Consider the following 24,491-nt stretch of genomic DNA (forward strand, 5'->3'; position numbering starts at 1 on the left):
GGACCCACTGAGCCCACCAGTGAACACTTACCCCGAGGAGCCAATGGTGGTTGACCCCTCTGCTGACACCACGACGAATCAGGTACTCAATGAGGGGGAGAGTGGAAGTGGCCTGGAGGTAGCCGACCCCAGTCTGGCTGCAACACTGCCAGAACCAATGTCAGTGTATTGCGGCTTGGATCCCCACTGACAGCAGCGACTTCCTGCTGCTGCTAGGGCCCCGGGCTGGGACGCAGTGGAGTGGGAGGGCCTGTGTCTCCCCTTCCACCCCTCCAGGGTGGCAGACTCCCCCTTTTCCCTGGCCTGAGGAGGCTGCAAACCCCCTATTGACTTACTGTGTTTGCTGCCCTGCCCTGACCTAAGGGCCTGGCCTAGAATTGTTGCTGCTCAACCCTGCCTAAGGGCCCGAGCGTAGTGACTCATGTTGGTTGTTGCCCCGCCCTGACCAGGGCCCGGGGTTAAGGCTACTAACAGCGAGGCGGTGGGATATCCCACAGCCCCGCTGCGGGACAAACCGCAGCCGCGCTGCGTCACAAGCACCCATGGAAAAAAACTAGTGCTTAGCACCCATTGGCAGCCAGTTCTCCCCCCTCTCCCAGCTCATCCCATCCACTAGTGGCCCCGCTGACCTCCCCCTCCTCCCAGCGCTGCCTGCCCACCACAATCAGCTGTTCCATGGCATGCAGGAGGCACTGGGGGGGGAGAAGAGCGGGGGGGTGCATTCGGGACCAGGGGAAGGAACTGGGCAAGAAGAAGCAGGGCAGGGGTAGAGGTTTTGGAAAAGGGGTGGGGTGGGGCATGACCTGGGGCGTAGAGGGGGACGGGAAGAGGCAGGGTGGGGTTTGAGGCTTGGGGAAACAGGACAGGTAGGGGCAGGACCTGAAGCAAAGTAGAGGGTTAAGCATCTCCATGGCCCAGAGGAAGTCAGTGCCTGTGAGTGGAGCAGACCTATGGCCACCTAGTAATAATGCAATGAGACCACAAACCTCTAAAGACAACTATAACAAAGGCTCTTCTTTGTACGCCAAAGAGATTACAACACATGTTGCTGCACCTCCATTACTACCAGGTAGAGGTCAAATATTGTCCCAGACCATTAGTAGCATCAGCCAATACTGTGAGCAGGGAAGGAGATTAGGACATAGTGTGGCATGTTAATGGATTCAGTCTCCCAGTTTCAACAGCAAAGCTGATAGAAATCAGAGAGGCTACGGAAAAGGACATCCAACTACAGCCAGTAAAGAGAGAGATACAAGTAGCATGGCTAGACCACAAAAGTCAAATACTAGAAAAACCATATTTTCAAATTAAAGATGAGTTTAGTGTGCAGGATGGAATCATAGTTTGAGGACAGAGCTGTTGTTCATGCCTCATTACATAAGGATGTCATGCACAAAATACATGCTTCTCACCTGGGCATTGACAGCTGTTTTAGTGGGCATGGGGCCAGCAGCCAGGGAGCAGGGTCAGCACCCTAAGAGCAGAGCCCAGGACGTGGAGCCCCAGGCACCGGGTCAGCGGCCGAGGTGCAGGGCCAATGGCCAGGACCCGAGCCCTGGGCATGGGGCCGGGGAATGGAGTCCTGGGCACGGGGCCCCAGACACGGGGCCGGGAGCGGGGCCCTGGTGCAGAGCCCCAGGTATGGGGCCAGCAGCTGGGGAGCAGGGCCAGGGGCTGGGACCCAAGCCCCATGCTGGGGAGTGGAGGTGCTGGCCCCACGTAAAACCTGGCAGTGCTGCAGCACCCCCTGCACTCCTAGTTCCTGTGCCTATCCACTTGACCACAGGAAAAATGGGAGCAGACTTATTTATCTTCAAGGAAAAGCAGTATTTGATTACAGTGGACTACAACTCACATTTCTGGGAGGTCGATCTCCTGACTGATACAAGGAGCAAGTCACTGATTGGCAAACTGAGGGCCTATTTTGCAAGATATGGCATTCAAGACACTGTATTCACTTACAATTGACCCCAACTTGCCTTGGAAGAATTCAATGAATTAGCATGCAAATGGGAATTTGACCCATACCTCCTCCCCAGAATACCCTCAGAGTAATGGTGAGGTGGAATCAGCTGTCAAAACAGCTAAGAGACTGTCACACAAGGCTGCTTTTTTGGTTTAGACTCTTCGTTATCATTTTTGGCAGACAAGAATATTCCATCACTGGGGTGCCAAAACAGTCCAGCGCAAGCACTGATAGGACAAAGGACCAAAACCTGCTACCAACAAGGGGAGACCTCCTGTACCAAAAGGATAGAGACACCACTAGAGAAGATGGCCAACAATCAGATAAACAGACACTAGGGTGCAACAGATGAGCCAAAGTGCCTACAGAGAGTGCCTACAGAGATATAGAAATCACCACAGACTGGAGAGACAGAAAACCAGTGGAGGCCCACCCCACTGGAAGGCAAGAGACTTCACAGAGAGAGAGTTTGCTGGACTCAGACACAGAAACAGCTGTCTCCACATGTAGTTTGTTCTCCTCTATAGGCAACTATCTCAAAGACCGTGCAACCAGCTGAGTATGTAATAAAGACTTCAAATCAGCAATGTGCTAGCAGCATCTGGTCAAAGGAACGCGAGCGGGGGTCTGTGTGTCAATTATTTGTTTTTAATGGTTTTATTAAGATGTTTGTAAAATAGGAAAGACATATCATGATCACTGGAACTTGAGTCAGGGGGCCTATGTTCTCTGGAGGAACTGTTATTAATGAGGCATAAAACAAATAGGGGAACATGGGGAGTTAGGCTGGAAGCAACTTAGGGCTTGTCTACATTACGTGCTGGATTGACAGGCCGTGATTGATCCAGTGGGGGTTGATTTATCGCATCTAGTCTAGACACGATAAATCAACCGCCAAGCACTCTCCCATCGACTCCAGTACTCCACCAGAGCAAGAAGTGGAAGCGGAGTCGACGGGAGAGCATCAGCTGTCGACTTACCACAGTTAAGACACCACGGTAAGTAGATCTAAGTGCATTGAATTCAGCTACATTATTCACATAGCTGAAGTTGCGTAACTTAGATCAATTCCCCTCCCCCACACCCTCAGTGTAGACCAGGCCTCAGATGCATAGACAAAGTGGACCGCAGAGTTTAATAAAGTTCCCCTTGTTCAATCTGACCTGCCTTCAGCTCTATTCCTTGTAAATGAAACAGAAGTGACTTGCCCAAAGTCATATAGAAAGTCACTGGCAGAGCCAGGACTAGAACCCAAGACTCTTGACCCCCAGTTCAGTGCCCTATCCACTAGACCATATATGTATTGATGAAGCAACAGTCCATGTGGAGATGGCCAACTATGAACATTTCTTCATCCTGCATGCATTATGTTACATGAGTGGTGGCAGGGCTGCATGAGGTTGGGCCCAGTATGGTGCTGGGAGCTCATTACACCTCTCTCTTTTTGGGTATATCTCTCTAAGACCTTTGGGAGAGGCTGGGAAGAATTCTGCCTTGTGGTGATCCACCAGAAGCTTTTTACACTTGTTGGTGATGCACAGTATGGACTGATGGAGGACACAACCCAGATGGAACATAACAGGGCACTTGGGAACTGTGTGGTGAGTTAAATGAATGTTTCCTGGGAGGTTCCGCCATGACAAAATGACACAGGCTGTCATTTGGGCCCTCCTATTTTGGAGTGCCACATGAGTGGCCTTCACAGTGTATTTCACTATTTTTGAAGCAGGTTTTGACATAGGGGAAGTATGAGGGGGATGCAGCTGGCAGTGTCATACTGCGGTTATTTGTTTTAAGAAAGAGAAGGTAGAAACAGGAAGGATGGAAACATTGCCTTGATGGGTATTGTCACAGAATGACTGGCCTCTTTAGAAGGCCCAGCCTCATCTGTGACTCATTCAGCTCTCCTCCCAAGGTGGGGAAAATCAGTGTAGCCACATGACAGGAAGGTCACGTGGCTAAATCAGCCCAGACCTGGAGATAAGAGAAGCCTCCTCAGAGGCAAAGAAGGAGCAAAAGAGACAGCATGAGCAGACAGCTTGTAGAGGAAAATATCTCTGCCTGCCCCAAGAAGGAAGAATATGGGACTCTTGAGCCAAAGAGAAGAACCTTTCCCTGAATTGTAGTACAGTCCCCAGGAAGGAAGGTTGTGGGACTCTTGAACAGAGGAGAAGAGGGATTTGGAACTGAGGTGCCAAATAGTCTATATTCTGAAAATACACCTCTACCTCGATATAACACTGTCCCCAGGAGCCAAAAAATTTTACCGCATTATAGGTGAAACCGTGTTATATCGAACTTGCTTTGATCCACCAGAGTGCGCAGCCCCGCCCCCTCGAGCACTGCTTTACCATGTTATATCAAAATTCATGTTATATTGGGTCACGTTATATTGAGGTAGAGGTGTACTTAATAAATAAGACCCTACAAGGGGGATCTTACTTTAGGTACTCTGACCTGTGAGCAAGTTATTGCAAGAACCACACAGGAGCTGAGGACAGGGTGCCTGCAGGGTCATGCTGTGCCACAAAGCAGAATGCTCCAGGCCTGCACCCTGCCACAGTGCATTTCAAGCTCTGTTGTGGTGATGATTGTCTCCTTAGACTGAATACAGAGGTAAACGGTGCCAGCCAAAGAATGCATGGGACCTTAGCCCAAGAACACATAGATTGCTGTGCTCCAGATATAGAATTAACTATTAGCTGAAAACTCCAAAATGCAGAAGAGTGAGGATCTCCAAAGTCTTTCCTCAGTCATCCAAACAGCATCCAAATTTAAAGGGCCAGAAAAGGAAGAAGATTTAAAATGCACTGGTATGCACAGATCTCCATGTAATGGAGAGAAGCACAGATGGATCACCCTAAGAGGATGATTTCACCTGTAGCCTCTAACTCATAGGAAACTGCAGCTCACCGATACAGATGTTGTACTGTGCAGTGAGACATATAATGAAAGGGGCATAACAGTAGGATGGTTTATGGACGACTAGGGGATAGGAGATATGGGGGAAGGGAAGAGACAAATGAGAGTTTTTTTCTAACAAGCTAACCATGTTGACATTCTTGAACCCAGAACACAGGCTATCTTTCTAACAAGCTGGAGGTGTCAGTTAAAGCTTTCCTTCTGATGCTTTCATTAACATTAATTTGGTTGATATCCCAAAGTTTCCCTGACCTTGGCAGTGTAACCCTGACAACTTTACATAGTATGAATGTTTTCCTATATGTCAATAATAGAGCTGCTGAACATCAAAGCTATCCCTTAGAGAGATCACATCTGTTCTATCCACTGTGCCTTCAAATTTGCGAAGGTGAGCAAACTGAGAACTGGATACCATGGCAGATGGATTTCCCCCACCAGCACCAAGTGTTTCAGAATTCAAAACAAAGCAATAACAGATGCAGGAGTATCCAATCACTTTATTTCTGCTCATATTATATTTTCAACTCTCTGGAGGCTTCTTAAGGGCCTGATCAAAAACTCATTGAAGCCGACTCCCACTGACTAAGGGCCATGCTTCTCCACCTTTTCAGGCTGGCAACTGCTTATTTGAAGTCAAAACATTTTGCAGCCCCCTTATATTTACTGTAAGAGTAAAAATGTATGGATGATAATAAGCCTATATAATTCATGTGTGTGTGTTTTGGGAGGTCAACAGAGAATACTTGACACTGAACAACAAGGGTGTGCTTTGCTTTAGATTGTAATATATTTTCAATGCTGCACAACCCCTCAGTGGCCTTTTGTAGCCCCCTGGGAGTCAGTTGAAAAACACTGAGTTAGAGTGAGCTTTGGCTCAGCTCCTAAATACTGCTTCTTCCCTAGTTTGCCTTCACAAGAAAGTCCCCCCCCCCATGTTGTCTCTGGCGAGCCGGACCTAAATCCTGCTGCAAAGTCCCTGGGTTCTGCAGCACTCTGGTGTGGAGAGCTGGAAATTCTACTGCAGCTTCATTAAAATTAAAAGAATGGCAGTTACTGATGAATTAACTATGAAAATGAATAACACAGTCAGGACAGTAGTCCCTGTGTTTTTCATTTTGATACTAAATTCAATGTATTCTGCCCTGTCCCTAGGTTTTCTGTATGCCACAGACCTTTGCACTGACAATAACTGCAGGGTAAAAGCTATTAGGAGCAAAGCTGGAGGTTTTGGCAACTGAGTGAGGGCACTTGGGACTTTAGACACCTGGGGAGGCAATATGGGATTGTGAGAGAAGGTGGGTATTTCTGCTCAAATGATCAGCAGTGAACTAGTTAACATTTATATTGTGATCTTTAGGTTTTGGGATTAACAATCCATGGAGCTGTGTGAGGCAATTTTGTGTTTTTTTTCCGAGCCACTCTTTCAGGTTATGTGCAGACTTATGCACACAACCCCACATTGGTTTATACTCGGTTCATATTTTCAAGGTCATCCTCATAACGGTGATGGCTAGAAAAACTTATTTTAAAGGAAAAATTAAATTCAGGAGCACCATCCTGCAGTGAGGGTGGAGCCTGTGGCAAAATCCACAGCTGTGAAACTGCAGAATGTACGGGGGGCTTGACTACAGAACCCAATGGGGTTGTTTCTTACATTGCAAGGTTGATAGGTGGGCTAATACATATAGTGCAGTCAGATCCCCAGATTCTCATCTGTTCACTTCACAACAGCTACTAAGTCCTTGCCATGCTCGGCAGAGCTGTTTTGAGCTTCTTCAATATAACTTGGCATTATGTGTTCCTATTCAGAGGGAGGGAAGTGGTTTAGACTGATACCTTAACACAGCCTGAAACTCCAGACAACAAGCTGGATCCTTTTGGTATTTCAAAGTCAAGAAGGTGAAGTAATTTTAATGGAGGAAAAGTGTTCGTAACGGATAAGTGATCAAACAGAGTAAGGGCCCACTCATCAGCTGATGTAAATTGGCTCCACTGAAGTCAACAGAGCTATGCCATTTGAAAATCTGGCCATTTGGTCCTTATTTTGAAACATGGGCACCTAAAGTAAGTACCTAAATGCCATTTGGGAGCCTCAATACATATTTTAGGCCACAGATCCTGGATACAGATGCCTAAATCATGTGCCCAAACGGAACACATGGTATATCAGACTGTGTTCCAGGTGCCAACAAAATACAGCATCCCAACACAGCAGTAAAGCAACTGCACTTTATACACATGTCCTCAAAGTGCAGGTCCAAAATCCGACCATGCAAGAATTCAAAGGGAGGAGGAAAAGTAAAGCAGTCCAAGTGATCCCAGTGCCTTCAGAGCCAAACACTGTCATCCAATTGAAGTACAGTAACACTGTCAAATACAGCACTGGAACAATAGTGGGAATGTCACAAACCCTTTGTCAGAAGCAAAGCTAAAGCAAGTGAAACAGAGGTTGGGTCTGAAAACCCGACAATGTCTAAGACCTTTGGAAAATGTTTTGCTTAGAGAAATTCTCTTTAGCTATCATTTTTCTGTGCCTCTCCTTCCTGTCTTGTTTGTTTGTTTGTTTGCTTGTTTGTTTGTTTGTTTTTTGGTTCAAAAATTATTATTCCTAGAACTATTAATAAGGAAACGGGATCTTGTTTCTAAAGAGTTCATCTGCTCCTGCTGCTTTTTCTTCATTTGAAGTCATTGACAACACAATTAGTTGCTGTGTCCCAGGCAGCATTATAACCTTAAAGGGTGAACAAGATGAATCTGAGGATGGGTGTGCCCCTTGACTTTGTTGTAGCACAAAATCTGTGATACCACTCATAGCAGAGCCCAGGTTCCCATTCAGAGACAGGAAAACTGCGGGGAGGAAGGAATAAACTACTGGAAGCTACCCCTGTATAGTAGTTCCCCCCAGGGTGAAACCAGAACCCAAACTAAAATCTACCTCCCTGCCATTTGACACTGTCTGCCTATGAAGAGCATTTTATCCTCCCCCTCCCCCAATTTAAGACACAGCTTGGTGCCTTTAACCTCACAGGTCCAGCTCACTCTGTGACGGACTTCTTTACTGTAGGATGGAGCATCTCTGGCCTCATCAATCAGGTGGTTAGGCTTCTGACTAAAATGCACTTCTTAAGTCAAACGTATGTGGATAAGATTTTTGAATCTGTTTCCCTGTTTGCAGTGCTGAGGACTTAAGGAAAGTATGAAAAAACCATGGCTTGTATTTGTTTTGTAAATGAACTGCTCTCCAGGAAAAAGTGAAAGAGCATTGTAACAGGGTGGCTTGCCCGGGGTTGGAGAGCCTGGGGCTAAGCCACCCCTGATTGCAAGAGGAGCCCCACCTGAGAGGATTCCCATATAAAAGGCAGTAGGAAGCTGCAGGGAGGGGTGTGGTTGAGAGAGGAGCTGATACTGCCAGAGGCAGGAAGCCTGACACTAAGCTGGAAAAGCTTAGGAAACCGCAGCTATCCCTGTAGGGAGCAGTAAGAAAACATCTGAGTTAGTAGGGGGAAGGCACCAGCTGAGAAAATCTCTGAAAAAAAGATAAACTCCAGGCAGGAGCAACTGGGAAGCTGACAGACAGACTGACCCACCCTCAGGGAGAAGAGGCTATGCCCAGATGAAACTGGGATAAAGATTGTGAGAGCTTATTTTGTGCTAGGGGATGAGAGACACTGAACTATGGGTTGGGCCTGAAGGGCCAATGTGTACCCAGAAGAATAAATAAATGGGATCTCATGTGGGGACTATTTCAATTACCTTTGAACGATGAGTTCTTAAATGAGCCCTATAAAGTGAAGAGGAAATAAGGGCAGGATGGCCATAGAGGAAACTCTAAGTACAAGGGGGCACTTGGGAAGCAATAAGTGGCCACTGTGCTATAAGCACTGAGATAACAAGGGGTGACTAGTCACTCCCACAACGTATATGAACCTGAGGCTGAGAATTTAACAGACAGCTGTTTGCTTTTGCAGAACAGAGGCAATTAGAAAGAAAAACAGATTATCTGACATGAAACAAAGTTCTTGTTAACTAAAAGAGGGAAGGAGAGAGACCGAAAATATGTTCCTGTTCCTAATCCTAAATCCTACATGAATGTTTAGGGGCATGATGCAAAGGGAATACTGCACGCCTTCAATCCATGTAATCTAATCCCTGCAGTGGAGTGAAATGGAGCAGCTGGCTTTGTCTGAAATTCTTTCCCACACACCATGCAGTAGTAGTTAGCATCAGGTTCTACATGTATACCAGGGCTCTGCAACACAGGTTGTGCGGTGGGTTCCTCCCATTGGGTCCAGCCTGCTACAGAGCATTTTTAAGTCAGCAAAGCCCTTGTAACTGAATTCAGGCTTTACTCACTTTTTCAGGAAGATAATTCCTTGCAATGTTGTAACACTTTTCATCAAAAGATGCTCCAGGTTAATGTTTTCAAATGTTTCCCAGCGACTTAGGACTTGACATCCCATTTTCAAAAGTGACATAGGTACTTAGGGCAAGATTTTCAAAGGTGATGGGATTTTAGTGTGCCCAATTTGATAAACAGGCCTGATTTTCAGAAGGTGCTGAGAAATCCCTTGCGAATCAGATCCATTTATGGTGTCTGAAGTTGGCCACTTAGAAACTGAGACACCTAAAATTAATAGTCACTCTTGAAAATCATGCTATTAGGATCCTAAATCCCACTGATTTAGGAGTTTTTAAGGTTCCTAAGTACTTAAATCACTTTTGAAAATGGGTTTTAGTTGCCTAAGTCACCTATGTATTTTTGAAAACATTACCCCAAGCATTTAATTAAGCCACATGATGCCCCATGAAATAGTAAAGTCATAGATAGGGATCTCTATACTCAACACTGAAATGCAGCCACCTTTGGGGTGAAATAGGGTAGCTATTTAACAGTCTAATGAAACATTGCATGAATTGATAAGAAGTGAAGAAGACCATTGTATCTCATTGAAAGGCAAGGCAAATCTCTTAGGGGATTATAATTAGTTGAGTAGGAATTTGTACACAGGGCTTATATCCCTTCTCTTACAAAACCTGCCATCAGATCCTGCATGACGACAGGTGGCCAGATATTTAGACTTACATTTCATACATTGGATGGCACTTTCAGCAGCACAGTGCTTCTGACCCTATGCAGGGGCAGTGGTTCGGTGCTGCCTCAGGGGGGAAAGTGAATCACCACGAAACCTTGCCAAGCACATTAAGCGGTGCTTCATGGAGGTCACATACATATAAAACTATCCCTCGGCAGGTTTTTTTCAAAGTTTGCCATGAGGCAATTAAGATCTAACCACCTTGAGAACCCTTTTAAACAAAGGAGTCTTTCTAATGGGATTAGAGTGTCAAACACACAGAGTGAGACTCTCCAAAGTTGTGCATTCTTCACTGTCTCATTACAAGCAAGGAGCATTATTAAACATAACCTACCTCCACTACCCTCCCTTTAACCAACATTACATTTTGGATGCAAAGCCAATGAAGTCAGCTCTTACGCTGCTTCCTTAGTCTGCGTCATTGCAAAAAAAATAATAATAAGGCATCACAGGTGTGCATTAATTCTCAAAGCTTAAAATAGAGAGGAACGATAGTCCAGTGATTAGGGCTAACGTAGGATTTGGGAGATGTGGATTCAAGTCCCTGCTCTGTTACAACCATCCCACACCTGCAACTTAACTGAATCATGCAGACCTTGGACAAATCACTTAGGGCTTATTTACACTTAAAATGCTACAATAGCACATTTGCGCCACTGCAGCGCTTCAGTGTAGACACTACCTATGCCGATGGGAGGGGTTCTCCAATCAGCATAGTTAATCCACCTCCCTGCGAGGCGGTAGCTAGATCAATGGAAGAATTCTTCCATTGACCCAGCACTGTCTACATTGGGAGTGGATCAGTATAGCTACATCTCTATATTTCACACCACTGAGAGGTGTAGCTATACCAATGTAAAATCCTAACATAGACCAGGCCTTAGTTTCTCTGGGTTTAGGTTCCTGATCTATAAAATGGAGTAATCTCTACCTCTGCAGGGCATTGTGAGGATAAATACATTAAAGATTGCACAGTGTTCAGATTATGGTAATGAGAGCTATATAAGTACCTAAAATAGATAATTTGTGCTGGATCACCAGCTACCATGGATCAGTGCGCTCTACTGAAATCAGTGCAGCAACCCTAATTTGCACCAGATGAGAATATGGCCTTTAACTTTTAATTTTATTTCTTTTGTCAGTTTCTATTACAACTGTTACATTATTAAACTGCCCCAGGGGCAGAAAGGGGTGGCATCTCAGATGGGTTTTTATGAAATTTCTTTATTTAAAAAGAAGCCTTCATACATTCAAAAGCATCTATTAATTATTGAAGCAATTGGGTAAACACCATTCATATTTAGGCTGAAGGATTTTGTTCAAATCTCTCTGTTTGCATGATAGAACTAGAAGGAACCATTCTGCTCCATCAGATACGGTCAAACTGTGTTAAGGTGGCTTTTTTAAAAAGATGTTTAATTAAAAGATCCAATAAACTGCAGATCTGCTCATCATTAATTATGGCTGGCTTGCATTTTCGCAATGACTAATGATTTTGGGTGCACTGATTTTCGTGTGGTAATTTGAGGCACCTTAAAAGAACCTGTTTCCAGAAGGTTCTCGGGACTTTCTGAAAATCAGGTCCCTTTAAAGCATCTCATGTTGGGCACCCAAAAATAGAAATACCCAAAATCACTAATCGTTTTTGAAAATGTAGGCTGGATTTGTATTTATCTTTAATGTTGTTTGCACAGTAGACTTCAGTAATCAATTGGCTGATTGGCCCTAACTTGACACCAGCTACTGTTATCAGATCTGGGAAATCCTCCAGATGCTAATAACTCTGCTCTCTTCATTTTCCCCAACCCAGTGGATGTGGCTTAGTTTCCTTCTCAGGATACGGTAGTGGCAACACAGAGGTAAAGGAGCTGGCTAAGACCCAGTCTAGGGAAGACTGAGGTGATGTTGTTGCGGCAAGCAACTGGAGGTGATTGTAAAGATTCTGTCAGCATCTCTGACTGAAGGTGGGTGGCTACCAGTTTTCAGTCATGTTAAATTCTCATCGCCCTTTCTCCCTGATGTGAACCTTGCTATAAGCACCCAGGCCTTTGTAACTTAAAGGCATTACTGCAATGCACACTACATGGGGGTACCCCTTAAATCAATTCAGAGACTGAAGTGGGTACAGAAGACAACATGTAAGGATCCAGGAATGAGGGCCCCCAGTTTCAGCTGTGGGACCCTGCATCTCTGACACACTGTTGTCACCAGCAGGGGAGACAAACAAAGCAGCACCTCATTAATCCTGGAAGGTCAGACCCCAAAGGAAGTCCTATTAGGGATCGAAAGGCTTGGGGTCACCTGATTGGCTTGCACCTACTACTTACACCAGGAAGTGATCCAGGTGGGCGATCCAAGCAACTGTGCAGATTTCTTGTTGCTGCCACATCGACCTTGCTCTTTGACTGACTCCTGCAATCTGCATCCAACTCTGTTCCTGGTTCCTGCCTTCCTCCTGACCTCATTCCCAATTCCTTCCCTGCTCCATTCCTGCCCCTTACCTCGTCTCTGTTTTCTGCCCCATGCCTCATTCCTGACTATTGGCTACCAATTCTGGCTCTGACCCTTGGCTTGACTCTTGACTGTGGCTCGGACTCCTGGTTCCTGATGCTGGCTCTTGCTTTTGGCACTGTTCCTGGCCTCTGAGTGCCACTGCCATGGCCACTGGGCATGACCACCACTGCTCCACCCAGTAGATCAGACCCCTACAGCCTGGGTCCTAACACAGCAGTCCACTTGTTAAGCAATGAGTCTCATCATGAGCCCACAATGGCAGCATTCCAGAATCTGCACTGGTTGACTGGCAGTTTCTGGGTGGATTTTAAGATGTTGGTCCTGACCTATCAAGTCCTAAGTGGCTTGGATCCAGCCTACCTGAGACACTGTGATCAGCAGAGGCACCTGAGCTACAGGAGCATTGGTATACGAGAGAAGAAGTTGCTGGCATGGCTTCTCAACCCCTTAGTCGAATAGCCTGAATTTGTTCATCTGTGAGACAAGCTGAAAAGCTCATTTTTTATTATCATCATCATTATTATTTTATTATTATGATAGCATCTAAAGGCTCCAATTGAGATCAAGGCCTGGTTGTTCTAGGCACTGTACAAATACATAGTGAAAGACGGTCCCTTATAATCTAAGGGTGAAATTCTTACCACATTAAAGTCAATGGTAAAACCCCTAGTAACTTCAATGGGGAGTATACAGAATTTCGCTCCAAGTAGACCAGACAGACAACTCCATGTTGATGGTCCTTAGCTGCACATTTCCTCACCTTCACTGGTTTTCAACCTGCAGCCCTGGTTCAACTCTCCCACTCACCAAAAGGGCCACACACTTGATTTGGTCTTCAGCAAGCATTACTTTCATTATTTCTCTTGTCTCTCTGTTTCTCTGTCTAATGATCACTTGGTTCTTCAGCATCACCCATCCCCCCCGCTCCCCACCCTCGACACACACACCCTGTCCCTTGGCCATTCCATGACTTCTGGACCATCACTGCTGCTGCTATGTCAGCTGTTCTCAGCCTTCTCCTTCCTGCCCTCTCTTTCCTTTCTCCCATGTATATGGTCACTGAGTGTCTGTATGCTTCACTGTCCTAGACCCTTGACTTCTCCCCTCTCTCCTATTGCGAGGTCTGCCTTGCCATCCCCTAGCCCTAGACCACCCCCAATATCCACTTCCTCTACTCCTGCATGTCCTTGGCAGAAATCCTGTGATGAGGATAACTTCTTCCATTACAAACTCATTCTCTCCTTTTTCAGTTCTGCCATCTTCCTAGCTAATGTCTCTAACTTATTGAATCCCACACCTGCAATCCTAGTGCCTTTTTGAGACCTTTGACTTCAAATCCTCCTCCCCTGATGCCTTGACTTCTCTCACCACACAAGATCCCATGAATTTCTTTCAAGGGAAAATGGACAAAATATAATGTAACCTTCCCCTCTCATTTACTCTTCTTTCTCCCCTTAAACGAGCACTTAAGGAAGACAAGGCCATTGCAGAGAAGTTAAATGAATTCTTTGCATTGATCTCCATTGCAGAGGATATGGGGGAGATCCCCATACCTGAGCCATTCTTTTTCGGTGACAAATCTGAGGAACTCTCCCAGACTGAGGTGTCAGTGCAGGAGGTTTTGGAACAAACTGATAAAATTAAATAGAAATAAGTCACCAGGATCAGATGGTATTCACCCAAGAGTTCTGAAGGAATTCCAATATGAAATTACAGAACTACTAATTGTGATATGTAATTTATTGCTTAAATCAACCTCTGTACTAAATGACTGGAGAATAGCTAATGTAACACCAATTTTTTAGAAAGGTTCCAGATGTTATACGGGCAATTACAAGCCAGTGAACCTAACTTCACTATCAGGCAAATTGGTTTAAACTAGTCAAGAACACAATTTATCAGACACATAGATAAACATGATATGTTGGGGGAAGAGTCAGCACAGCTTTTGTAAAGAGAAATCATGCCTAGTCATTCTATTAGAATTATTTGAGGGTGTTAACAAGCATGTGGACAAGGGTGATCCAGTTGATATACCATACTTGGACTTTCAGTAAAACTTTGACAAGGTCCCTCATCAAAACAGAAAATATCATAAAATACTGCATGCAGGTCTGGTTGCTCCATCTCAAAAAAGATATATTGGAATTGGAAAAGGTACATAAAAGGGCAACAAAAATTATTAGTGCTATGGAACACCTGCCATACAAGGAGAGATTAAAAAGACTGGGATTGTTCATCTTAGAAAAGAGATGACTAAGGGGAGGCATATGATAGAAGTCTATAAAATCATGAGTTGTATGGAGAAAGTGAATAGGGAATATATAACACAAGAACCAGAGGTTACCCAAAAAGTAAAGGTTTAAAACTAACAAAAGGAAGTACTTATTTCACATAATGCACAGTCAACCTGTGGAACTCATTGCCAGGAGATTCTGTGATGGCCAAAAGTATAACTTGGTTCAAAAAAGAATTAGATAAGTTCATAGAGGATAGGTCCATCAATGGTTATTAGCCAAGATGGTCAGGGATGCAACCCCAGGCTTCAGATGTCCCTAAACCTCTGACTGCCAGAAGCTAGGACTGGACAACACTTGAAATTTCCCTCATCTATTCATTCCCTCTAAAGCATTTGGCACTGGTCAATGTCAGAAGACAGGATACTGGATTAAATGGACCATTGGTCTGACCCAGTATGGTCATTCTTATGTTCTTATATTCTGGTTCTTTGCTCTTCACGCAAGCATGCTTTTTGTCTTTCCTATCTAAAAAAAATCCATCCTTGACCCTACTTGCCTCTCTAACTAATACTGACCCATTTCCCTTCTTCCTTCTGTCGCTAAACTCATTGAGCAGAGTTTATGATTGCTGTCTGGAGTTCCTCTCCTCCAATTCCTCCCAGACTCTCTTTAGCTTGGCTTCTGCCCTTTGCACTCCACTGAACCAAATCTCACCAAAGTCTCTGAGGACTTCTTCCAAGTCAAAGCCAGATCCACTACTCCATCCTCATCCTCCTTGACCTGATAACCCACCTCTGAACACCATCAACAGTGCTCTTCTTTTTGAAATTGTATCTTCCCTTGGCTTCCATGTCCTCTCCTGGTTCTCCTCCTACTTTTCTAATCATTCCTTCAACCTGTCCTTCAGAAGATCCTCCTCTTCGTCTTTTCCTCTAACTTTCTATGGAAGATCCACAGGGCGGTCCTTCATCCCTTTTTCTTCTCCCTCTACACTTTATCCATGGCCAATCTCACCTGCAAATACAAATTCAGATACCATCTCTATGCTGATGACCGCAATGGGAATTGTGGTGCTCTGGGGTGAAATTCACTCCCCTGCACAGACCCAGCATAAGGCCTGGGCATTACTTATGGTGACACATTGCTTTGAGTAAAGTTACAGCTGAACCCTGTGGGTATGTACCCTACACGGCTCTCTACATGCCCAAGCAATGCCACCCGTCTACACTGCTGTTTTTAGCAGTATAGTGTCTCACTGTCTCCCCACTGCCAGAGCCTTTCCCCGCCACTGGAAAAGGCTCCAGCAGCAGAAAAAAGGTCCAGCAACTCCCTGCTGCTCAAGACTTTCCCCACCACAGGGAAAGACCCCAGTAATGGGAAAAGGCTTTGGCAGAGGAAAGCAGTTGGGAAAGGCTCCAGCAGCTCTCCGCTGCCGGAGCCTTTCCCCACTGCCTCTCCTTGCCAGAGCCTATCTCTGCTGTGTGTTAGCTACAAACTGCAGCATGGACCCAGCCTGCCTTTCACCACAGTGTGTAGCTACATGCACACTGCATGCCACTGCCAGTGATGTGCAGTGTAGACGTAGCCTTAAGTAGTACTTTAGCAGTGCATGGGCCTTGTGCTGGACATGTGCACAAGGACAACTTTAACCTTGGAGGAGACTTGAAGGTGATTGCAGTCCTGAAATCACTGGAACTTTTGCCACTGGAGCAGGATCAAGCCCTCAGTGAAGTCTGCTTCATAAAGATGGAGTAATAGGAAAATTGTTTTGGCTGTTTTTCAGTAAAATATCATTAGATTGCTTTAAATTTATGAAGAATCCATGAAAAATGAATGTCCTTATTCACCTGGCAAAACACTGCTTTAAAAAAAATAGTCAATTTCAAATAACTGCAGGATACTGCAATTTTTTTTAACAGACATAAATCTTTCTACTCCTATACATACCCACAGTAGCTGATCATCAGACTTTTCCAACTGCCTATAAATAATCCCTAGTGATCACTAGAATGGTCTTGTTATGCCTTTCTCATTCAGTTGTGCCATGCATCTGACAAATCTAAACACGGAGTACTTTCATTCCAGAATCCTTGCACATTATTTGTGTGGATTTAGCCTGCACGGGAATCAGATTTTCTTTTTGTTTGTATGTTGGCATGGGTTAAAAATACTCACAATAAAGTGTTTAAAAATAGGATTTAATATGACCGCTGTGTATCTTGGGGGGGAAACATTAAGGTTATTGCCATATTTTTCTATAACTGGATTCCAGTGGCAGCAAGCGGAGACCAGACCAGACAGTTTTAATTGGCAGTCTTCCAAACACATGATGAAAGGTCCTCTTAGTAGTAATTGTCTAAGTGGAATGATCTCAGGTTATTGTGTAACTTCTTCATATGTGGTATTGTAGCTTTATTATGAAATGATTTAATCTTTTTCCCCCCATACTTGTTTCCCTTACTGCTCAATACAGAGAGAGCTTCCAAAGTTGCCATCTGATACAGACTCAAGAGGCTCTGTTTTGCTTTTGGGTTATTATGAGTCAAACACAATAGGATGTAATCTGATTACTGCAAAGGCAGGAAATAAACTCCTCCTTCTCCCAACCATGTCCCACACTGAACTGACAGTTCTGTGCATTATGGGTCTTTGCTTGCTGGCTTGCTTTTTGCTATACACTAGAGAATAATTACTGAAGGATGGACCACTGGTCCAAGATGGTATAGTGACTCCTAAGTCCAAAGTGAGTGCAGCAACAATGCTGAAAAATTCATTCTTCCTGGAAGAAACCTAGATTGTTCAGCTGAATTAAAATGAAGTTAATTTCCTGCTACTTAGACACTAGAAAGGCTTTCAAGATCAATGGTAAAATCCTAGCCCCACTAAAGTCAATGGGAAAGATTACACTCCAAGACAGAACAGAATCAAGGGCCCAAAGGCTTACTCCCATAAGTGGGCCTTACTCCCAAGAGTGGTCCCATTGTATCCAATGGGACTATTCATGTGAATAAAGGTGACTCGTGAGTAAAATTTAGCAAATTGGGTCCCAGGTTTGTATGCTTGAATGCAATACTCTTTTTATTGGCTATATTTTCTGTTGTCTTCATTATTCTTTTTATTTATATAAATAAAGAGTATAAATTAATTGCCCCATTTTGTTGAAGTTGTAAAATGTTCTTATACCTTTGATCTGCCACATTTGTCAGCTCCTTTGTGTGGGGGCTTAACTGTGGAAATATGTTTTAATTCATTGCACACTAATCCAATTGTTTTGTTTAGAAATCTTCCAGCTGGATTCTATGGGAAGATATAAAAATAAATGGGAAAAATATAAATATGAGGAGCTTTTATATGCATTATTATTTACTACTGTGTACTAAAAGAAATCTCAAGTAGCACATTTTCAGTTGTGCCAAAGCCACACATAAGATTTTGATATATTTCAAAAAATGAAAAATAATAAAGAAAGAAAAGAATTAGGGAATTGGTCTAGAATTCCTGAAATAGTATTGTTTTTAAAAACACTGATGCCTGAATATTCCAAAGTCTTTCATGGGGCCCAATCTTGCATCTGATCTGCACTTACAACTCTCATCAACGTCAATGGTAATTCCACAGCTGGAACACTTGCGGGATATTTTTAAAGATAGTGAGCAGACCATTAATATGGCCCATATCCAGCAGTCTTTTCTTAGGCAGCACTACCATTGACAGTAGTGGAAGTTTTGCCTGGGGAAAGATGCAGGACTTGGCCCAGGCTAAGTTGATTATTAAAATCCTATCCATCTTTGAAAAGAACTCTTAACAGTATTTATATTTGGCTATGTACAGTACTATATGCAATATTTGGAGCCGGAACCTGCATTGGTTTATACAATTCATAAACAGGCACGCTGTCTGAAAATGACATTTGTGCAGAGGGGCAGCACAAGGTTGGTGCACCATTTAAATGCTCCAAATGGTTTTACATGGTGCTGGCCCTCTGCCCAAGGGGAGAGTTCATCAGTAGTGCATATGCAGCCCACTTGTGGTATTTGACTACTGCAGGCATGGCAAGGTCATTCAGAATCCTTCATGTTCGCACATGGCATGCTGAGCCCAGCTCCTACACACTCAGTTTCTACTACTGGAGGAGACTCTGTGACGGGAGATTAATCATCCAAGGATCATGAATATGTCAGAGTGCCTCGTTTTGGCACTGTTCTTTACACCTGACAGCTGTGGAAAATACACTTATACCACATTCACTTTATTACAACAGAACCTAGAGCAATGCAGGAATATCTATCCTCAGGACATGGAACTGGGACACTATTTGTTTGCCCATATAAGGATGGCCTATTCACACATATATTGAATACCTTTTGCAGTGATAGCTGGATACCAAGATTTTTAATGGATTTTTTAAAAATTACTTTATGGTAATACATAAAGTCCTTTCGTTCTTTGATATTTTTGTATTATATACAGATATCATATAAAGATAGCTATACTGTAGCATGATGATTGAGAATTTATTTTTGAGTAAGGTAAGGCTTCACATTGCTAACTTGTTGTAATCTTTACTTTTCTGTGTTTTAATTCTTAAAGTTCTAAGGCAATGCAACCCCCTATTTTTAAAAATAATGAGCAAGTATTACGTAGAATAATGACTCAGAGTTGTTATATAGATGTATCCTCAATCAAAATAATCCCCCATTTCACTGTAATATTGACATTTGCCTTAAAAGAACCTTCCTCCTTTTACCTCTCCCTTTTCACTCACACAGAAAAAGCTAAAGGTGTACTGCTAAGCTTTAAAAGATAAAGACAAAATATTGTTTAAGCTCACTAATCGCGCAACAATATACATCCAATTTTCAAGCCAAATGGCAACCAACTGCATGCATAGAATTGTGCAACCTACCCAAAATGCAAACCCAAATCTGATATTTGTGCACAAACATTGACAATTGCCTGGCTGACACTGGCGTAATCATATATCCAATCCACAGGCATGCACTGGGTACCTGAGTCCATAAATTAGGCACCTGCCTTCGTTTGAATAGCTGCCTCAATATGTTTAGGCTAAACTGACCGCACATGAAAAATAAAAACTAGATCGTCCAAAAATCAACTTTTTCTGCAAATATTTATCTGCCTGAGGTTATGGCTGTGTGTTCTGTCATCACTAACACCTAAAACAGTGGTCCTTAAACTGGTTCAGATGTTAAGTGATTTCAACAGCTCTATTAGGGGAAACACAGATTCCTGAACTCAGGACATAGCAGGCAGGCAAAAGAAGGACTGATTTTCATATATTTTGTTTTAAAATGAAATGCATTTATAATCTTGAAAACTACATTTTAAATAGACTTAGTATTTGTGAAATGTTCTGGAGACTGAAATTCACTATTTATCCTTATACCAGGTACAGCACACACTGTAGTGCAAGCAATCCCTGCGCTGCCACATTATGCCTCAACCCTGACCTGGAGGGATTAAAGGAATCCTTGGCTTCACGCTGTGACTGCCAATCAGGGTGCCAAACGTGATGACAGGTTTTGGATGTGGTCATTTGTCCATTACAAAATGGACTGAAGCCTCCAATCTATTTCACATAAATGACTGAACAGCCACCACATAGTAATGACTTGCTCACTAACAGCCTGCGCTAGATTTGAACTAGCAATCTAGAGGTGAAAGGCTCTATATTTCATTATGCATTTGTACCCTGTGTGCCTATGTGGTGTTATTAACCTTTTGTGGTTCACTTTTAAAATAAACAGAACTAAACTCTATATTCATAAATATGATTAGCTCCTTCCTATTTCTGCATGTAGTATTTGTAAAGGGGAGTGGGATAGGCAAAGAAAATCACGAGAATTTTGGATAGCTTATATATTTAAAACACAAGAGATTTTAAAGATTATATTGTATAAGAAGCAATCAATTCATTTTGGGGGAAATAAACTGATAGGTAATCTTCTGAATTCATCATAAGGACTATGGAGAGAAAGGATGTTTTGTTGTAGGAAATAGCATGATGGGGCCAGCAAGGATGCTGTAATACTCAACAGGAACCCTAATTATCTTGCAAAAAACATCCGTCTTTTTTGAAGGAATGTTTAACTTAGTTGGTGTTTATACACAGCTGTTTGTGCCGCGCTCTGGATCAAAGAACCATTCAAGGCAAATTGACCATCATCCTCACCAATTCCTCAGGAAAAATAAAACAAGAACAGCACAATGATGCTACTGGCAAACATCTGTGTCTCCTTCTTGGGAGAAAACCATTCCTCTTCAGACCCTTCTTGATTAATCAGTTTTGGCACATTGGACATATTCCAAAATCTGGATTGGAATAAGCGGCAAGCAGACTGTATTCTCTCTCTTGCTCTCTGGCATTTCCCTTTGGTTATTCCCATTTTCAATGTTAGAGGAAGCCTGTGTGTTTAAGGCAAATTGTGTAACTGGGAGCTGATGTTGAAATTTGATGTGGCAATCAGGAATAACGAAATACACACAGCCTAGGTAACAAAACAAAACAAACAAAACTGGGCTGGGCCACCAGGTTCAAATGAAGACTTTTCTAATCTGCGAATTATTAATATTGTTTACTGCTCCAGGCGGGTGCTCAGAGGGCAGCCTTATGAAAACCTCCGACAGACAGACAGACTACCCTCCCTGCAAATATCTAAACATGCCATTCTAGACTCCCTCCCCTTCAAGTCTCAGTAAGGAGAATTGGACACCTTGTACCAAACGGTTAAGCAATGGTTTGTGAGATTACACACTTCAGAACCTTACACTGCAGAACCCGCATTGCAAGGAGGGGTACCTGGCTGGGAATGTTTGCTGTGCTATGTTAGATAGTAGGGAGCTGTAAGCATAGGTGCTGGAACTAGGGGTGCTGCCGTACCCACTGGCTTGAAGTGGTTTCTACACATGGTTTAGAGTTTGGTTCAATGGCTCTGGGCACCCGCTCTATACAAATTATTCCAGCGCCCCTGTCAGGCGCTGTAACTCAGCCCAGTTCAGCTCATTCATTTTGCAAAGCGGCCCTTACCTTTGGCAATCAGCTCCTCCAGCTCTTGGTCGAAGCCCAGCCTGTGGCATTTCCTCCAGAGCCCCATGTTGGTTGAGTTGTACTGTCTGTTGCACTCATCAGCGGCGCTCATAGCAAAGAGCTGCCTCCTGTTCCTTGCCAAGAGGAGTTTCCCTTCCCAGCGGTCCAACCTAGATCTGCTGGCCCTCAGAGGCAGGTTGTTGTTGGAGTTGTAAATGAAGCCAGGGTCGTTTCTCCTGGTGGTGAAGCTTTTGCACCTCTCTCTGTGCTTCCTGGCGTCCGTTTCATACCAGTGGTCGGAGCAGATCGCCACTGCCAGCATGCCCAGGGCACACAAAGCTAGAGAGAGGCCAGCATAGAGCAGTAACCTTCCCGCAGCCATACCTCAGCTTCACAGCAACACCATGAACATCTTCACAACAGGCAAAGCCCTTCCACGCGATACCCCGCGGAAACCTCCAGGAGCAGCTGCTGGGAGTCACTTGACAGCGCGTCTGCCTTCAATGTCAACAACTCGGGCGGGTTCGCATCCAAGCCGCCGGAGCCTGGAAAAGCTCTACGAAGTTCTGGCCTGGAGCCAATCCTGGAGACTCACCCGCTTTTCTTATGGCTCCACTCTTCCAGCGCAGAGCATGCCAAGTGCAGACCTGGCGAGGAAATCTGAGCCTCCCACTTAAAAACGGAGGCGTGCCTGTACAGAGGTGTGTGCCCCTGGCTGCATGGGCATGGAAGGGGGCTGTGGGTCAGGGCAAGTGTCCTGAATCTCCCCTCGCAGTGTCCTGAAGGCTCTGGCCGTAAGATCGGTCCACCAAGCTCTTTCGATCTGGCCAGCTGAGGAAGACAGAAGGGTCCCTTTAATACCAGCGTGTGACCTGCAACATCCCAAGAGCACAGCGCTGGAGAGGAAAGTTCAAAGGCTGGATATCTTCGGATGTCAAGCAGCAGCCACGGCTCTCCTGATTGCAAGAATCAATGACTTGCCTTTTCTTTGTCAGGAGCCCGACAAGCGCATCAGCTGGTTGGCTGGATGATTAGGGTCGGGAAGGGGAGGTGGGGAAGAAATGTGTTGTTTTAATTTCAATCTCTGGTCGGGGGTGGGGGTCCCTCCACCCCTAATTAGGGATCCACGTTCGCAGGCGTCTTTTCATTAGCAGACTCCATGTAGGTGTGCAGCCAGTGACATCTTTGTTTCAAAATCACCTCCGCCTCTGTCCCAGCCTTGCCATTCACTAGGTTTGTTTTGTTGTCGGTGGTGCTGTCATCAAGGCAACGTAATGGATCGGTTTCTTCCCTTGACTGGCTGAAGCTGGAGAGCAGCGACTTACCCACCGCACCGGGTTCTGCTCTCTCATCCACAGTAACGCAGCAGCCGGGCCGGTGCCCCGGACTCAGCGTGAGGCGGCTGGAGATGGGGGTTGGAAGAGATGCAGGATTCAGCACCATGGACCGTGCCAGCTTCCTTCAGGGAGCAATGAAAGCAGTCCTACACACCAGCCTTTTTTCTCTCCGCGATCCCCTCCTGTTGTTGCAAAAAGTCCTTTTTCACCGGGGCTTCAATTCGTTGGGCAAGGTTTTCCTAATACACAGACACGTTCCCCATCTGCAAAATGAAGGCAGCCAGACAGGGCTAGGGCTGATTAAAAATATGGTAAGGGAAAAACAACCAACCTAAGATGGGGGGAAGGAAAACAGCCTCTAACAGTTGTCAACAGCTTTCGGTCTGCACCATTTCTCTGACATATGGCCTGATCTCCACACGGGAGCCAAGATCACTGGCTCAGCAGCTTCCTGCGATTCCTATCCCCAGCCTCAGCAGTTATATATTCAGACATTTTTTTTTTGCTTAAATTTCTATTCCCTTCTTTTCTAACGGGAATAACTCACCCTTTCGCCGAGATCGGGAGCAACAGAAGGCGAGCTGGAGTCCACGAGCTTTAAAAATCTCATTTCACCGTTTTCAACCCAAATAAGAGCGAAGCCAGCCTTCTGTACATCTGGGAATCATTCCTTGTTCAAACACTGAGCCCTGCAGCCTTGACTAAAGCCTACAGACAGAGAATACAGAGCACCGAGCCAAAAGCTAGTGATGTCACCTATGCAACGTGAGACTCATTTCTTATTTCTCTAGCCTCCTTAAAGATAAACTGCACCACTTCATAGACAGGAAACGTCTACGTCTTGCTCTGTTAAAGGGGAGGAAAGGTAAAATCTGGATCTACCTGCACCCCGCTGGAGCCTGCTGTTTTTTAACCACAAGCCCTCCAATGGTGCTACCAAAATACAAAAGTGTAGCCGTGTCTTACTGAACCAACAAAATGAAGCCCCCAAACATATCCTATGGCACATGAGCTCACCAAAAACCTGGATCCAGCACCTGGATTCTACTGGCTCCAGACAAATTTTGGCCCCAGTCCCAGTTATAATGTTGAAATAGAAAACAAGTACAGTGGTTCCTACTACATCAAAAAAAATCTGGACCCTGACACATCCTGGAGCAAGCACACCACAAAATCCCAAACCTGGCACATGGATTCAGGGGCATTGGAACAATTTGTATAGTGGGGGGTGCTGAAAGCCATTGAACCAAACTGTAAACCCTGGATATGATGGAAACCACTTCAAGCCAGGGGGTGCAGTAGCACCCCCAGTTCCAGCACCTATGCATGGATCCATCCAATTTTATGCCCCCGAATAGAAAACAAGTACAG

The 24,491-nt window shown here is 44.5% G+C and overlaps 1 protein-coding gene across 1 annotated transcript in view; it reads right to left on the minus strand.

The window, feature by feature from the left end:
* TMEM178B (transmembrane protein 178B) overlaps positions 1 to 23,832 on the minus strand; it is a 350,802-nt gene extending 326,970 nt beyond the window's left edge. The window contains exon 1 of the mRNA XM_030543965.1: positions 21,784 to 23,832. Coding sequence (XP_030399825.1) covers positions 21,784 to 22,165 — 382 coding nt within the window. The 5' untranslated portion in view covers positions 22,166 to 23,832. The remainder of the gene's footprint in view (positions 1 to 21,783) is intronic.
* Positions 23,833 to 24,491: the final 659 nt, after the last annotated feature.

Source organism: Gopherus evgoodei, chromosome 1, assembly GCF_007399415.2.
Source record: "Gopherus evgoodei ecotype Sinaloan lineage chromosome 1, rGopEvg1_v1.p, whole genome shotgun sequence".
In the NCBI taxonomy this organism is placed as follows: Eukaryota; Metazoa; Chordata; order Testudines; family Testudinidae; genus Gopherus; species Gopherus evgoodei.